The 17,426-nt window shown below is 39.4% G+C and overlaps 1 protein-coding gene across 1 annotated transcript in view; it reads left to right on the top strand.

Annotated features, from left to right (window-relative positions):
* The window catches only part of LOC135212252 (uncharacterized), a 41,372-nt gene extending 24,805 nt beyond the window's left edge, over positions 1–16,567 (top strand). Inside the window, exons 6-12 of the mRNA XM_064245694.1 lie at positions 2,576–2,716; positions 8,438–8,608; positions 12,038–12,145; positions 12,762–13,011; positions 15,302–15,444; positions 15,577–15,723; positions 16,474–16,567. Of these exons, the coding sequence (XP_064101764.1) occupies positions 2,576–2,716; positions 8,438–8,608; positions 12,038–12,145; positions 12,762–13,011; positions 15,302–15,444; positions 15,577–15,723; positions 16,474–16,567 (1,054 nt within the window). The remainder of the gene's footprint in view (positions 1–2,575; positions 2,717–8,437; positions 8,609–12,037; positions 12,146–12,761; positions 13,012–15,301; positions 15,445–15,576; positions 15,724–16,473) is intronic.
* The last annotated feature ends 859 nt before the right edge of the window (positions 16,568–17,426 follow it).

Consider the following 17,426-nt stretch of genomic DNA (forward strand, 5'->3'; position numbering starts at 1 on the left):
GGCATATGATGTGGGTGCATGTTTCTGTCAGTGAGAATGGTAATTGTGGTGGGGTGACTGAGTGAGTAGGTGGGTGAGGTCCTGCTTGCTGGGCATAGGCAACCTGTGGTAAGTTACCCAATCTTTAGAGAAGCACTCGGTTTTCACTCTGGCACAGGGCCCTATATGTCTTCCTTTCCAGTGCCAAATTGTATAGGAACTAGCAGGAGCCCAGGGTTGCCAGATTGGGTTACAAATCACAAATTGGGCTAATTTTACACCTTTGGGCAACCAGATTTCACAGTCCGCTACTTGCAACTTTTTGGGCTAATTTGGATTTGACTTGGGCTCTATTATTCAATTTGGGCTACTTCCATTCATTTTATATAATAATTATAATAATAATAATATAATGATAATAATAATGATAATCACACCAATGATCTACTGCTGAATGACCACCATTTTCTGAATTACCTCTAGAATTAGCTGATGACCAGTCGAAGATAGCAGATATTGAGAGTCAGTGGCGAAATTGTTGAACCTAGACTGGAGTACAGTGGTTCCCCCACCGTATTCGCGGGGATGAGTACCAGACCACCCCCCCGTGAATAGTTAGAACCCACGAAGGTTTGGAACCCCTATAAAAACGCTAAAAACAGCCTATTTTGTTAGTTAAAACTCAAGAAAAACCACTAAAAATTTTCATAATTGGTTTTTTTAATAGTTTTATCACAAAAAGTGCATTTTATGATGAAATTGATAAATAAAACCAGGAATTTATGGATATTTCTCATAAAAATACCGACGAAATGGTGCGAATTTTCCGCGAATAATGCAGGGAAACGTTCCCGAGAGAAATCCGCGAAAGTGTGAGTCCGCGAATCCGGAGAACGCGAATACGGGGGGTCCACTGTAATTTTTTCCATGGGAAAGTCCCAACATCAGGAACTGAGTTTTGGACAAAGGCAATTGATGTAACCAATGCAGGAGGTGAATTAGTTTTAAAGGATATATCAGAATTTGCATTAAAAGTCTATAGCCTTCCAGTAAGCAATGCTCTAGTTGAAAGGGTTTTCTCTAGTTACGTGAGTTAAAACCAAGTTGAGAAATTGAATGGGCTTAGAGCCCTTAACCTCAATATTGAGAATAAAGACCAGTCTGGAATTGAATGGCAAATGCTGTTCAACATTTGAACCCAAAAGATCCATGCTGAAATATGACTCTTCAGTCTGTAAAAATGAGAAAGATGATAACGCAGAAAGCCTACTGAATGACTTGGTACTCTAGTTAAATTTGGAAGAGAGTAGTATGTGCTTTAATTTTTTTTTTACAAGGAAGAAGTTTACTTTAGTTGTGAAAAAGAAGTGTCCTAATTTTTTTTAGAAAAGGTTATTGATTCTGAAAGGATGAAATGTACTTTAGTTTTGAAAAGGAACAATTTAAGTTGGTTTAAAAAGGCAATAAAATATTTTTGAAGATTTTTTTTTCAGTTTTGAAAAGAAATTTGCTTCAGTTTTGAAAAATAAATTTGTACCGTATAGCCAGGATTAACCACTAAAATGTAAGTATGTAATAACTTTATTGTGCTATAAATGTGTGTGTATACAATATACATTTATAGATATGATAAATAGTAATTTGTAATAAAAATATGATAAATTGGGCTACTTTTAAGTGAAATTTGCTACTTTTTAAATGTGTTTTTGTGATACTTTTAGCCAAAAGCATCTGGCCAACCCTGCAGGAGCCATTGTTTCCTTTGCTCACGTCATGACCAGGAGCATGGCATTATTTCTAGGTGAAAGTCATCTTGTCAGTCAGTTTGAGAGAATATCAACCCACCCCACTTACTTTTTCCCTGATGCTGAAGGAAAATATGATGCTTGTTAATGGTAGGTAGTGCACCACAAGGGTTAGGTATTTGGGGTATGGACTTCCTATATATCTATCATACATACCTCCCTGCTTTTATATGTAGGTAAAATATTAGGTCTATGTGTGAAAAGCATACAGCAGAGATGAAGGCAGATTCAACAGACTACAAACACTACTAACAAAGATACCTAAAGCTAGAAATGTATTAATCTAAGCAAGGTAATGGACAAGGCATGTCATTTGATTTATACAGTCATATAAATCAAATGACATGGATGAATTACAGAGCAATAGAGTATATGTGCAGACTTACACTTAACAAGTGTGCATTCGAAATGGTAGTACATATATTGTTTTTTCAAATAGTAGAATTTTGTAAAGATATGATGAAGTGATACTGGACATATTTGTACTTCAAGTAACTTTATGATTAGTTCTCTTAGCATTTGTACACTGACTTTATCTTTGATTATTCAAATGTACGGGAACATGAGAAATAGTGATAACAGCTTGTTTGATGTTCTAAGTTAAAATGTTTGTCTTAGTACTTTAGTGCAATTTTATAACGAGTATGCAACATGTCTAAAGTTTAGAGGAAAACCTTAAATATGTTGCAGCAGATATTGGATTTGCAGAATAGTTTACAGTAGAAGGTTGTATGTCATGAGTTACATCTGCTCTGTAATACAGTAAACCTTGTTTGCAATTTTTCTTTCAGGGTTCGTGTAAATCACCTCCAGCTTATATACCTTGAAGATATGTCATTTATGTTACTTCTTGCGAAGCAAAGCTTTCTTGTAGCAGTTACTTTAAATCTTTGTGACAGTGCACTAACAGCTCAGAATGTTTCTCATCGTCAGTTAGTTGGGAGACTTCCCATTTCAGGTAACTGATACCATCCTTGGTTAGAAATATTTTACACTTAGCTAAATTTTCATAAATTTTCATTCCCAGAAGCATTGCTTTAGGTTGTTACTAAATGTTTTGAGTTATAGCTTGCTAACTTTTGTTGACATAGTTTGCAAATTGTTTGCTATTTTATAATTGAAAATTTGTATATCTAAATAAATTTGATAACAGGATTGTTAAAACTATGCAACCTTAGGTTAAGAATCACCACATATTTGAAATCTTTTTTCCTAGTAAGGTCACAGTTGTAGATGATACAGAACAAGTTGAAGAAAGTGAAAGGGGCTTATTAAAATTTAAATTTCATTGTATGCCAATAACTATTTTTTCAGATTGAAGTTAGGAGGTAGTTTAAACTTCTTACAGTTTTACTTGTTGTTGTAATTTTTCTCTTGCGTAAGAAAAGGTATTTTAAGTAGGTGGAAGTAGTATGATAAATATCATAAATTTTGTATGTGAGAAAACAAGTAGTGCAACTGGATATTAAGATTATCATTTTATTTACAGGAATGATTTGTCTGCAAAACAGAAATGTATTTTTATCAATGAAAGATGGCAATATCCAACAAGCCTATTTTGACTATTGATAATGAAGTCACCAAAATTGAATTAAAAGACACACCTTCAAGTCAGATGGAATTTCCTATACTGGATTATCGGCTTCACCCAATGGGACTCTTTGGGCTATTTTAGAATCGTAAGTATTTCACTATTTTGTTCTCACTCTCCGGTTAGAATTTTATTTAGTTTAGCTTATTTTCAAGCACCAATAAATCATTGAGATACTACCACTAGAGATACAGGATCCATCAAAGACTAGCCAGACATCCTAATGTTGGATACCTATTTAGATACAGTCCTTTTTCTTTCTTTTCTCACACTTACGTACTCTGAATAGTCTGGCATATTCATTACACGTTTTCTCTCACCCTACCTCTGAAAACACTCATACTACACCTCTTATTCGCACATTTTGGGTAGAATAAGAGATGGCCACTCCAAAATCAAACCATTGTTCTATAAACTTGGAGAGTGCCATATCTTTTGTACTATGGGTTAGAATTCTCTTGCAAGTGGGTGCACTCAAGCAGACTTTTCTATAAACAAATTTTTTTACTCTCCTGTTTACTGAACCACTTGTTTTCTGAATATCTGTTGGGCAGGTATAATGGAAGGACAAAGGATCTTTTGTACTATGGGCAGTGGCCTTGGGTTAGAATTCTCTTGCAAGTGGGGAAGCTCAAGCAGACTACTCAATCAATTTTTTTTTACTCCTCTGTTTTCTGAACCTCATGTTCTCTGAATATGTTGGGCACGGCATAATGGAAGGACAAAGGATACTTGGTGATTTATTAAGAGGTTCCTGTTATCTTATCTTTTATTGACATTCATCTTTGATCTTCATTTTCAAAACCATCACTTTAACTTGTTCCTTCAGTTGAAGTGGCTTATCTTAGAGAATACCTTTCTTTGCACATAATAAATAGGTGAAATGCTTCATGTTTTGTTGTTAAAAGACAAAGCCTAGTTCAATGACGATTATGATGTACACTAACTTGGAGAAAGAAGGCTTATGATTTTTGGAATAGGGCCAGATCTGTTTTTGACACTGAATAATCATACCACTAATAGCTCTGGCTCAGAAAGTTTATGCTTCATCTGCAGTTGAATATAATTTAACAATAAGAGAAACCTTTTGTTGATGTAAGCATCATTAACTACTGTGGGACAGGCATTATGGATCTATCTATAATAGGCAAAGAAGCAGTTTTCTTGACTTGTGTACTTGTTTAGTGTTTTTTTGCCATAAAAGATCTTAAGACTGAAAGGAATAGGAAGGATAAAAATAAAAGGAAATGTACAAAGAGACATAAAAAGTGCCAAAGGATGACTTGGCACAATATGCAAAGCCGAATGATAACAGTACAGGAGAAATAATATTTACCTCTTTATTCCTTGTTTTAATAATATGATTCACCCTCAAATTTTAGACAAGCCATCTAACCAAAATTTGGTGGTCTAAACTTTAATAAATACAGTAGATTCATAAAACTGCATAAAGGGAATGTAACTCCTTGAACAAATGAGTGACCTTACCTGTAACAAACTAATTCAGTATTAATCCTCTAAAAAATAAGAGGAAAAAAAATATGTACATTATCAGTGGAGAGAAATTATATAATATTTGTTTTAAAAAATAATTATCACTTTTCACTACACAATCAAAACACTAAGAAAAGCAAAGCGCCACTGCTTTAGTTACACCATGTTTAGTACAAATCATTCACATAAATGTTGGGCTTGTTTATTTTGGTATAGATCAACGTTCATTTTTTGCTTGAAGCAGGTCCCTCTGTCACTCACTGTCCAAAAGGCAACTCATTTAGGCAATGTGTTTGACAGTAAGCAGACCAGTGAGAAATGTAATATGCCCTAATCCTATTTACCCTGAATATAAAGAATCTTTGCTCATCCTTGATGTCTATGGATGAGCAGACCCAAATGGTGTTTTTAATTCTTTCTTTCTTTTTTTTGCTTTAAGAAAACACCCTGTGATTATTTGGCCTCCAAGGTTCTCTGTTATTATTTGTAAGTTTGTTGAAACGGGGTTCATTTTGCACTTGTTGGAGGATCAGTAATGTTATCATATTAGGTAAATGCATTGGGTTAGCTCTAGCCTTGGTGATTTATATAGCTCCCCTATTATCTAAAGTTTTAGAATGTATGTTGGCAGATTTGTCATACCTGAGATAAAGTAATAATTCATTCCTTAGTTTGCAGTTTGCCTTTGCACAGGCCTGGGTACATGTGATGCACTTCTTCCAGTTTTCAGTATCGTACAGTAATCCTTAGGTCCTGTTCATATTTTTTTTATTAAAATATAATTTTACCAGACCACTGAGCTGATTGTCAGCTCTCACAGGACCCAAATGAGTTTATTTTAGTTACGTATTTTTAGTTTTATTTTGCCCTGTCATAAAGTTGTATGTCGGATTGTTTTGGACTGGACAATCTAAAATTAGTCCCAAAAAATCCGTACACCATTGGGTCCTTATTCAAGCTCAAGGACAAAGCTAGTCCATTGTTGACATCCAACATTGTTTACAAGTATAAGGGAGTCCCCGGCTTACGACGGATTCGGCTTACAACGTTCCAAGGTTAAGCCGCTTTTCAATTATATTCATCAGAAATTATTTCCAGGGTTATGACGCATGTTCCAGGGTTGCGATGCTTACATCGCCTATCTGGCGGAAGAAATATGACTCCAAAAATGCAAAATAATCAATATTTGAAGGTTTTTTTTTATGAAAAATGTAATTTTTGGGCTCAAGCCGTGTCACCGGTGAATGTCTCGTTAGCCATTTCTAATATATAAAACTTAATGCTAAACTTATACTAGAGAATAAAAAACCAAAAAGGGACTGACTGAGGTTACTACCCTCAGGCGAGCACTTTTGTAAAATAAAAATGTCGTGTATAAACCAGGGGCGAGAGTAATACAGCCACGTCTCCTTCAACCCCACAGAACGATCCTCGTCAACAATCCCCAACATACGAGGTGCCGTTATACAGGCCGCCCTCCCCGCAACCAACACCCTCCTCCGAGCGCCATCTACAACATCTAAGTTAGCACAGCGACCTGGTAGCACGAGATTTTTATATCTGTGTATTATTTCAACTTTTTGTCGCTTTATTGTGATTCAACGATGGCAGCTTCCGTCCCATCTAAGTTGAGTACTCAGAAACATGCTTTGTTTTACTTTTTAGGTGGTAGATCGCGTTTTAAGACGTTAAGCTCGTTTTTACTGGTGCTTCACGTTGCGTTATCGTGGTCTTCGTCCGCATGGCGGCCGTTGTTTACGCTTGGCGATATTTCTACCTAACTTTGTAATTTATGATCTTTATGCGCTTGGTTTTCTGGGGAGTGTCTTTCCTGTAGTAAATTTGGTAATATCGAAACCTTATGGCTAGGATCGAGTGTTATTCGTTCCGTTATTTTCGATACTTTTATATATATATATATATATATATGTATTTATACGTAAGGAAGATACTCTTTGATTTCCAAGTTTAGGGAGTTCTAGTACTCCTTTATTTAGCATTTATTCAAACCCTTTTTTCATTTAGTTAGAGCTTTTTCGCAAGGTAAATTCACCTTTTACCTTTCGTGTTTAGGCCTAGCACCTAGTTAGGTTGCGCTCTGAACCCCTCGTGGTGGCATATCTGTGCGTGTTTTTAAGCGTAGGCTATATGTTGGATTTTAGCTCTTGTCTCTGAGATTTCGATCCCAGGCGATTCAAAATTTAATCATATTAGAGCTATAGGGGTTTCTAATTAGAGTAACCTAGCGTAGGTTATTTAGGCTAGCCTATCCTAGTAGGCTACTTCTTGTTCGCCTTCTTTCTTTCAGTCTGTCCTCTTTTGACTTTCCATCAACGGTCGGTTAGCTGTTGGGAAACAGCGTCTGATCTTTAATTATAACCTAATAGGCTTGCTTTTAGGCTAGATCCTGCGGCCGTTTGATGAAGGTAGGTCATATTAGTTCATAGAACTGATTACCTACTAGTCATCTTTAGATGGAGAGACAGTTAGAAGGGAGGCGGATGAGAAGTGGGGGAACGTTTGCAGTGTTAACTTTTGGGTCTCGAGTTGAGTTGGTTGTCTTCATAGAATTTCGGTTCTTTATCTCCGACCGCCGGACTCCGGGGGGGCAGAGTGAGACTAATTAATTTTCTATTTTACATCTTCATCCCCTCTCCGTTCTATTTAGACGTGAAGGATCACAAGATTGATGTTTTTGACAACCAGTTCCTCACGGTTCGACTCATTTTGTTTTCATTTCAAACGTGACTGGCTCCTTCCTTCGTATCCCGGTAGTTCCGGGATACCAGCAGGGAAGGGTAGGTCTTCTCCCCACAATGAGTTATGTTTTTATAGTATACATAGATCAAATTTGACGTTAAGTTCCTGCTGATGTTCAAATTGTGGTAGGTCCGGAGAAACTGGACCCAGAATACGTTTTGAATTTCATAGGGAATTAGTTGAATTACGAATTACGTAACGATTGTCCTGCTACTTCATTCGGGATCGTGGATAGGTCCTAGTACTAGGCCGGATACCGTCCTACTGGATTGGCATCTCTAACATTCATTTATCTTTAGCGCTAACTGTAGTAATTTTATCCGGTCGGTGGTAGGTCTATTAATATAGGCGGATACCGTTAGGATGATGAAATTTATATTGTTTAGCATGTTTTATAATTATTTCATTTTGTTTTATACCGTTTTTTTCTAGACGTTGGCAGGTCCTGAAAAACGGACCCGGATATCGTCCGGAAATAATGGTGGTTCATTTCTTGTGTTATCTTTTACCCAGTCCTCTTTATAAGAAATTCTGTAGTCGGCGATGCCGGATTACTATTTTAGTAGAGGCACACTGCGGTTTAAGAGATATTGTATGTGTTTTCCGAGTTTCCTTCCCTCCTGACTATTTTTGTTAGCCTCTCATTCCGGCGACGCCTTTTTGAATTTGAGTGGAGGGGGAGTGAGGATTCTCAAGAAAAATGTAAATTTATATCATCCAAAATTTTCCGGGGGGTACCCCTGGAAAAATTACTGTTATAGTTTAACACGTTGATTGGTGGATACTCATATGTAAATATCTCTTACAGATGTTACAGTGTGCTGAAGTGGGCTGTTCCGCTATGCTCCCAACAGCCGTGCGGACATGTAGAGTGTCGCACTCACGCGGCATGTGCAGTACAAGTTTGCAAGAGACGGTTTGGCATTATGAGAGATGCCAGGTCTGCTATGACCTCTACGCACAGATCACTGATGACTCAGTAAGTAGACATATAATCTGTGCTTACTGTTCTCTGTTTTATTAGATGAATGGTTTGCTATACATCTGAAATATTTTTACCTGCGTCTGATCAAGGATTCTCTTCCAGGCCCCTAAAGAGGTGAAAGATACGGCACTCGCCACCTTGAAGATTTGGGTAGGTGGCTTCGGAAGAAATGTAGGGAAAGCGAGGCCCTATATTCTTTCCCGGGATGCGGCTTCCGTCATCTACCCTAATTCGAAGACTTCGGCTGTAGCGGAAGAAGTCGCGGCGCATATCTTCAAGATATAAACGAAGAAATACCATAGTTTAGAACCTTTAGAGGGACCCGAGGCAGAAGTAGTAGCGGAAGTCGGCGGCTTGCACTTATCGTCTGAGCCGATGCAGACGGAGCAGGTAGGTGAGGCAGTAGCTAGTCCTTCTCCTTCAATCTCCTCCTCTGACTTCCCTCCTTTTCCTTCTCTTACTACTTCTCCCAGTCGCTTCTCGTGTCCCCTCTCGTACTCCGCCAGGGTTCGAGGGTTTTGGGAACGTTGATATAATTAAGGCAGCGTCCTGTTCGGCCTAAGGTGAAGACCAGTGAAGACTAAACAGCTGCCTGCGAAAGTGAAGTCCGGCACCTCGGCCCCCTTCTGCCGCGGACTACAACTCTAAGAGTAGATCTAGCCGAAGCGGCAGCAAGGACAAGTCCTCACGTAGGACTAAGGAGAAGCTTGCTACTCCTTCTCCTGCTCCTTCACCGGCTTCTACCCCGATAGCTGCTGCTATCCTTAGTCCGGCGCCAATTCCGTCACCGACTTTCCCGTCTACATCAGGGGAAGTGCCGGTTAACTTAGAGGTTCTGACTTTCCCTTCTAATACAGAAAGTTAGTCAAGAAGTTTCCTCTCAAGTAGCTAGGGATATGGCAGCTCTTTCAGGCAAAACTTGGGAATCGCACATTCTCGTACGGACCAGTCAGTATCAGAGCTGTCAGGAATAGTGAGCCAACATCAGTTTAATGATGCTCAGACAGGTGGAAAACCCACAGCTTTTGTCGATCTTGCCTAATGCGGCCAATCTACCTCCTTGAAGCAGGCAATCCGTGGCGTTTAGCTTTTGGAGCTGTTTTGAGGTGATGGGTAAGCTCACTATCGAAGGGTGCGGGACACCGCCCGTTAGAAGATTTTGAGTTTCACCCGACCGAGATTTGCAATCTCCTTTCTTAGGCTATGCAAGGTTGACTAAGGAAGCTCTTGTAAGGGAAGATAAGGTTCCAGCTGAGACTCTTATCTTTCCAAGAGAAAGCGGCTCAGTCAGCTTGGCTTAGGATTATGAAGGAGATGGAGTGTGTCAACACTAAGATCACTCCATTTAAAGGGAAATACACCACTTTCATTACTCCCAAAAGATTACCCGCTGCCCCTTGCACCACGAAGATCGCCGAGCTGACCCTGAAAGCTGCGGAGAAGACAAGCCTCTTCCACAATTGAAGGAGACAGACTTGACGTCTTTGTTGGTGCCCGAAGATCCTACATACTGGCATCAAACTCCGGAAACGTTCCAGAAAGGGAAGTTGGAAACAGATTGTGCTTCGACACAATTTAATGAGAGACTCCTTAAACTACCTGAGCATCTCATTAAGGCCGAGTTTGAAGCAAGGTGTAGGCTGAGTCGGTCTCTTCACTCAGTCACTTCTGCGGAGATGATTGCTTCCACCTATCCGACTGCGGCCGGAATTTCAGGTCCTTACCAAGTCATTGTTAGGCACATTTCAACACGACTTGTTTGATTTCGCTGTGGCTCGAAGAGCCTGCCGGAAGTTTGTCCTAAGACCAGCAACGATCAGACATGAGCCTAATAGCTCATTAGATCTTCAATATGGGGACCTTTCCTCTTTCCGGAGGATTTAGTAGCTCAGGTTACTCAAGAGGCAGTGAGAGCCAATCAATCACTTGCAACCAGATGGCTCTTAAGTTCAAGCGCCCAGCAGATCCTTCCCCGGCAGGCGGTCGAAGGCCAAGAAGCCAAAGAAGTTTCAACAGAGAAGGTTTCAAAGATCTCCTGCGGTGAACCAACCTTCCACTTCCATGCCTCCGCCACAACAATCATACTGTGGGTACAGACACCAGCACCACAGTCTAATCAACCCTTACTTCCATCACCGGCCTACAACCAGACTTATGAGGCTCATACTTCCTTTTTCAGAGGTATGCTCCTAGAGGAAACTAGAGGACGTGGTACCTCCGGACGGAGTCAGCGGAGGAGGGGGAAGGCTCGCAAGAGCCAGACCCTACAGAGGAGGTAGAGGTTCAAGACCAGCTGCCAACCAATGAGACAGCCAAGGTAGGTGGGAGATTAGCTCTATTCAAGCAGGTGGACATCAAACACCTGGGCACACAGTGTCATATCAAAAGGTCTGGGATGGAGGTGGAAGAAGGGACCACCTCCCCCATACAAGTTTTTTTTCAAGACCGGACACCAGATCTAGTAGCTTTCACTCAGGAACTACTCCAGAAAAGGGCAATAAAAAGAGTCAGGAACATCAAATTTCAAGGCAGACTATTTTCAGTCCCCAAGAAGGGCACAGACAAGAGGAGGGTGATTCTAGATCTTTCACGGCTCAATTCCAGTATAGTATGCGACAAGTTTCGCATGCTAACCGTGACCCAAGTGAGAACCTTACTTCCCCGTGGAGCCGTCACCACCTCTATAGATCTTACCGATGCTTATTATCATGTGCCCATAGCAAGGAACTTGTCCCTTACCTAGGGTTCAGGTTAGGAAGAGAAGCTTACTCCTTCCGAGTCATGCCGTTCGGCCGTCAATATTGCTCCCAGGACTTTCACCAAGTTGGCGGACGTGGTAGTCCAAGAAACTTCGGAGTCAGGGAATTCTATTGGCTGCATACCTGGACGATTGGATAATTTGGGCTTCCAACAAAGAGCAATGTCTGGAATCAACCACAAAAGTCATGAGATTTCTAGAACATTTAGGGTTTCAGATAAATCTTCAAAACGTCAAGACTAGTCCCAGCTCCAAGTTCCAATGGTTGGGACTACAGTGGGACCTCCAGACACACAGGTTTTCAGTTCCTTGGGAGAAGTGCAAAGAGATTGCGAAAGCCACAAGGCAGTTTATAAGAAACAAACTAGCATCGAGACGGGCCCAGGAAAGGATTCTAGGCTCCCTACAGTTTGTAGCAGTGACCCAACCGGTACTGAAAGCCAGACTAAAAGACTTCAACAGAATTTGGAGAAGTCGAGCCAATATAGGCTTAAGACAAGCTATCAAGAATTCCCCAGCTCTTACGCAAGAGTCTAAAACCTTGGTCTACAGCCAAGAGTTTAGCAAAGACAGTACCACTTCAGTATCCTCACCGGATCTGGTGGTTCATACAGACGCATCCCAAAGCGGATGGGGAGGCCATTCCCCCTACTCAAACGTTTCAGGGAAAATGGTCCAAGTCCTTCCAAAGATTCCATAAATGTGTTAGTAGAAGCTATGGCAGTTTTCCTTACTCTCAAAAGGATGAATCCAAAGAAAGGAATACATATCAGGTTAGTCCTCGACAGTGCAGTAATTGTTCACTGCATCAACAGAAGGGGCTCCCAAGTCCAAGTTCGTAAATCATGTGATGATTGCGATCTTCTCTCGAGCACAGAAACGTCGCTGGCACCTATCAGCCACACATCTAGCAGGAGCCAGGAAACGTAGTGGCAGATGCTCTGTCAAGGACATCCCCCATTGGAGTCGGAATGGACACTGGACGCACAGTCGTTTCAATGGGTGTCCAAGCAAGTCCCGGGTCTTCAAGTGGACCTTTTTGCCACGGAGTCAAATCATCATCTTCGATGCTATGTGGCTCCCAACCTGACCCTCTGGCATTTGCCCACAGACCGCATTGTCTCTGGATTGGAATCTTTGGAAGAAAATTTATTTATTTCCACCAGTCAATCTCCTGATGGAAGTCCTTCACAACTCAGGACATATCGAGGGAAAGTAGCCTTGATAGCCCCCTGGTGGCCGAAGAGCAACTGGTTTCCCTCTAATACTGGAATTGAAGCTCCGTCCCAGCGGATCCCCAATCCAATACTGTCACAAATAGTACAAACCAAGAAAGTATAACGCTTCCTCAAACAGTCTGCAAGCCCTAACTTTATGGAGTTTATGAAGATGGCAGCTCTATGATTCTGGAATTGATCCGGAAAATATTACATTCCTGGAATCTGATAAAAGAGATTCTACTCTTAGACAGTATGACTCTGCTCTTAAGAGGTTGGTTAAATTTGTGAAAGAAAAGGAAGTGCAGGTTATGACAACCAATATAGCAATTTCATTTTTTAAAGAATTGTTTGATCAAGGCTTAGCTCCTGGTACTATTACGACTATGAAATCTGCCCTTAAAAAGATTTTCCTTGGTAGGGTTTGGGATAGATTTAACTAGTTCCTATTTCTCCTCTATCCCTAGAGCTTTGCGCAAGGCTGAGACCTATAACATAGGCTCAGTCTGTTTCCTGGTCTCTAAATGAAGTTTTGAGCCTGGCTTCCAGTATTGATAATGAATCCTGTCAGTATTTAACCCTACTTAGGAAAACTCTATTTTTATTAAGTTTAGCCTCAGGAGCAAGAATTTCTGAACTGTCGGCCTTGTCTAGAGATCCAGGCCATATAGATTTCCAACCTAATGGTAATGTTTTACTTTCACCAGACAAAACCTTCTTAGCCAAAAATGAAAGTCCACAAGATAGATGGACTCCTTGGTCAATAGTTCCTCTCCCTCAAGACGCTTCTCTCGTCCAGTTCAATCTCTCAAATCTTATTTAGATAGAACGTCATTTAAGTCCTCAGGCCCCTTATTCATGAGAGAAAAAGGAGGAACAATTACTATGAGAGGTATCAAACAACAAATTCTTTACTTATTAAACAGGCAGATCCGACTCATTTCCCCTGGTTCATGATGTCCATGGGCAATTGCTACCTCTATTTAACTATTTTCAGCATATGAATTTTTGAAGGTTTGAAAAAGTACACTGGGTGGAAATCTTCGACAGTTTTCAAACGCCCACTACCTTAAATCTCTTAATGCACTTAAGTTCCTGCCGTGGCTGCAGGAAGTATTGTAGTTCCTGAAAACTCTTAACTTCCTCTTTCTTTGACACCTCCCTTTTTATTTCCCACTTGCTGCCTCACCTAGTTGTCCAACCCTGCTTTCCTCTCCCTCGGGCCTTCAATAGGCACGGGTGGGGAGTTTTGTATTAGCTTGTTTTAAGAGATCCTTTGGTACCAAGTACTGCTGTATTGTTATAATTTTGTTTTACCTTTAGACTTTACAGGTGAACTCCTGTAGCTGTACATAAATTCATGTTTGAATTCTCTCATTTTGTTAAGTTGAGAAAGGTCTTTTGTTAACAATACAAGTTTTTTTGTATATTGGGGTTATATATATTAAAATTCCTTTTTTATATTTAAATGGTTTAGTTCTCCTTCCTTGTTACAGTATTTTCTTTATTTTTCAGCTTGCCCCATTTCTCTGGTACGATTTCACCGGTGACACGGCTTGAGCCCAAAAAAAGGGATTTTGACGGAGGAAAAATCTATTTTTGGGTGAGGAGCCGTGTCGCCCGGTGAACCCACCCTTTAGTAATATCTTGATCTCCCACCCGGTGGTGGTACAAGCGAGGGTTGCTAACTCTATGTTGTAGATGGCGCTCGGGAGGAGGGTGTGGTTGCTTCGGGGAGGCGGCCTGTATAACGGCACCTCGTATGGGGATTGGGGATTGACGAGGATCGTTCTGTGGGGTTTTTGAAGGAGACGTGGCTGTATTACTCGCCCCTGGTTTATACACGACATTTTTATTTTACAAAAGTGCTCGCCTGAGGGTAGTAACCTCAGTCAGTCCTTTGGTTTATTCTCTAGTTATAATTTAGCATTAGTTTTATATATTAGAAATGGCTAACGAGGACATTTCACCTGGCGACACGGCGCCTCACCCAAAAATAGATTTTTCCTCCGTCAAAATCCCTTAAAAATGCAGTTTACATAGTTTTTAATACACCCTAAAGCATTAAAAGTAAGGTTTTCTTAGGATTTTGACGAATTTCCGGCTTAAAGACGCGTCTCAAGAACGAAACCCACATCGTAAGCCAGGAACTGCCTATACCTGCCCCAGGTGTAACCAGGGACTTATGTTGGATATACCAAAAGACTGCTGAGGGTATGCATAGATGTCCTTAGAGGAGTTAGTTTCAGAACTGGAAACAGATTGTCCAACTCAGAACAATCCAATATAAGGAACCATTCCAAATTATGCAGAATACCTATAGATAACAAAGATTTTTGAATAACAGGACAAGCACAGAAAGACAGTGACCTAACAACTTTAGAGTCCACAGTTATAAACTTAACTGTTCCGTCATTAGACATCAAAACATCTACTCAAACTGTTTATTGCTTGATGGCCCCTATTTGTCTTATTGTTACCTGTTCATTTTTTGTTTTGTGTGTGTTTTTTTTCCTCTCTTCATTTCAATAGTTTCGTTTTAGCTCCTGTCTGGGTAGGTACTTTTTTTAGTTTCATGATGTTTCTGATATTTTAAATGAGTTAACATTTTAAATGAGATAATATTGTAGTGGTTTTTAATTGGTTTTTTTAATAAATGTTTTTTAAGAATAATTGTTGAGAGTTAAACTTGCTGTAATTTCATCCTTGAAGATGCAACAATGTAGTTGTGAAACATCAGCATTAGCAATAAACTATAAGTTGTATCAAGTGCCTTTCCTGGTGCCTACAAGTGTGATTTTGAGAGCTGCATCTTGGGTGTTGATTTTAATGATTCAGTTATGGGTTGTTGGTCGGTTGGTTCAAATAAGGAGTGAAGAGATTTTTGTTCCGGATATTCTCAGTTAGTGATTTTTTAATAATCTATTATAATGTTCCATGTTTCTTATATGCATGTACGTAATAATTGTGCCTGATTTTATTTCCAGTGTGAGTGTGGCATATGATCACTTGGTTGTACGAGAGCCCTCTCAGATTAGTATATATCAGGTTGGCAGTGGTGATAAGATCTTTCAGTATTTACAGAAGAGTCAAGTTCCATTGCATTTTAAAGTTGATTTACTGGAAAGTCTTAGGTAAGTAAATGTAATGGTAAACATATTTTTTTGTATTCACTTTCCAAAGACAATCATATTAATCATAATCATCATTAATTTTTATGTCAAATTATTCTTGTCCATAGTTTGAAATTATATCAGTTCTCACTCACCTCTTCCATTTTGACCACTTTCTGTTTGATTTCCTATCTGGTGTAGTTCTTCATGTATGTCCTTTCTCTGATTTTAGGAGCCTTTTTTATATAATTGTCCTTCTACATACTTCCATATGAACTACTATTCTGAAACTGTCAGTTGCTCGTCCCTCTTCTCATGTCTTACCCAGTTCCTTTTGAAAATCAGATTGGGAACTAGGGAAGTGATTGTTATTTTCAGCATTGTCTTCAGTCATTTTAACAATCAAGAACTTTAGGTGGTATGGGCATTATAGAAACTGAACAGTAATCAGCCTCATACATTTGTATGAGGTGTAACATTATCTATTCTCCAAGAAATATAAGGAACACCTGTAGCTAAAACTCAGGAGGAACTTCAACATCGGGGGTTAAGTAATCAGCAGGTTATTTACAAAAAATATCAAGGCTGAGTAAAGGATTCTGATTTTCTTGGGACCAAAATGTTTAGACTAGTCGGTTTAGCTTCAGAAAAAACAGGAATGAGGTGTACTGAGTGTCTCATTGCCCTGCTGTTAAACACATCAGACATCAGGATATCAAGCCTTAATAGACTGAGGAAAGCTTTAGTTTAGAGTGCAGAAATGGATTCCAGGTTTTGCAAACACCAGCTGAAGAAGCAAAAGGTAATAGTTATGAGTAGTGGAGGAGTATCAAGGAAATATGCTATCTGCCAAGAATGCTATTGAAAGTAGAAAAGATTGAAGTAAAAAAAAATGTGGATGCAATTAAGAAAACAAAAAAATCTATTGAATTATATGTTGAATCTGTTTTTCTTTCTCAATTTTTCATGTACTTTTTCTAAAATCACTTAATTTTTACATTACATTCTTTATTTTTATTTTCATCTAATTGCCTTCACAGTTAGAAAGAAGAATAAGTTCAAGGAGCGGTCTGGTACCAGAGATGTTTAAGGTATAAACTGGAAGGGATACCTGATTTGTCAGAATTAAATTGTTAAATTGGATTTTGAGGTCAAGTATAGATCAAGGATATGAGAAAAATGGGTAATTGTTGAAATTGCAAGAGTGATTAAGAGTGTACAAACTTGAGACATTTAGTTTTGATGCCAATTATTTTGATTCGATCAGAACCAGCATTTGGTACTTTGTTGAGAACTGAACAGACTGGTTTAAGGAAGTGAAGAGGATACAATCAGATATTCAGTCTTAGACATTTAATGGAACAAGCTGATGAGATGAAAATGTCACTTTTGTTTGAGTCGTGTAGACTAAAAAAAAAATGCTTTGATTAGTTTGTTATGCAATGTATTATGGAACACCACAAGATTTTACAAGATTTGTCAAAAGTTTGCAGATAGTATTTCTAAATTTGCATGAGGGCAAATATTTGAATCTATGAAAGTTTAGGCTGTTGTCAAGCCAAGCACTGGCACACTTTTAGCCATTCACCTCTTAAAGCAATGAGAAGAGGGATTGGAAAGGTTAAAGGTTAGAGAGCAAGATTAAGGAATCCAGAAAATAAAGGAAATGAAGTGGATACAGCTAGGCAAAGGTGATGCTTGCAGTGCACCGTGTAAGGTGCATT

Source organism: Macrobrachium nipponense, chromosome 40, assembly GCF_015104395.2.
Source record: "Macrobrachium nipponense isolate FS-2020 chromosome 40, ASM1510439v2, whole genome shotgun sequence".
Lineage (NCBI taxonomy): Eukaryota > Metazoa > Arthropoda > Malacostraca > Decapoda > Palaemonidae > Macrobrachium > Macrobrachium nipponense.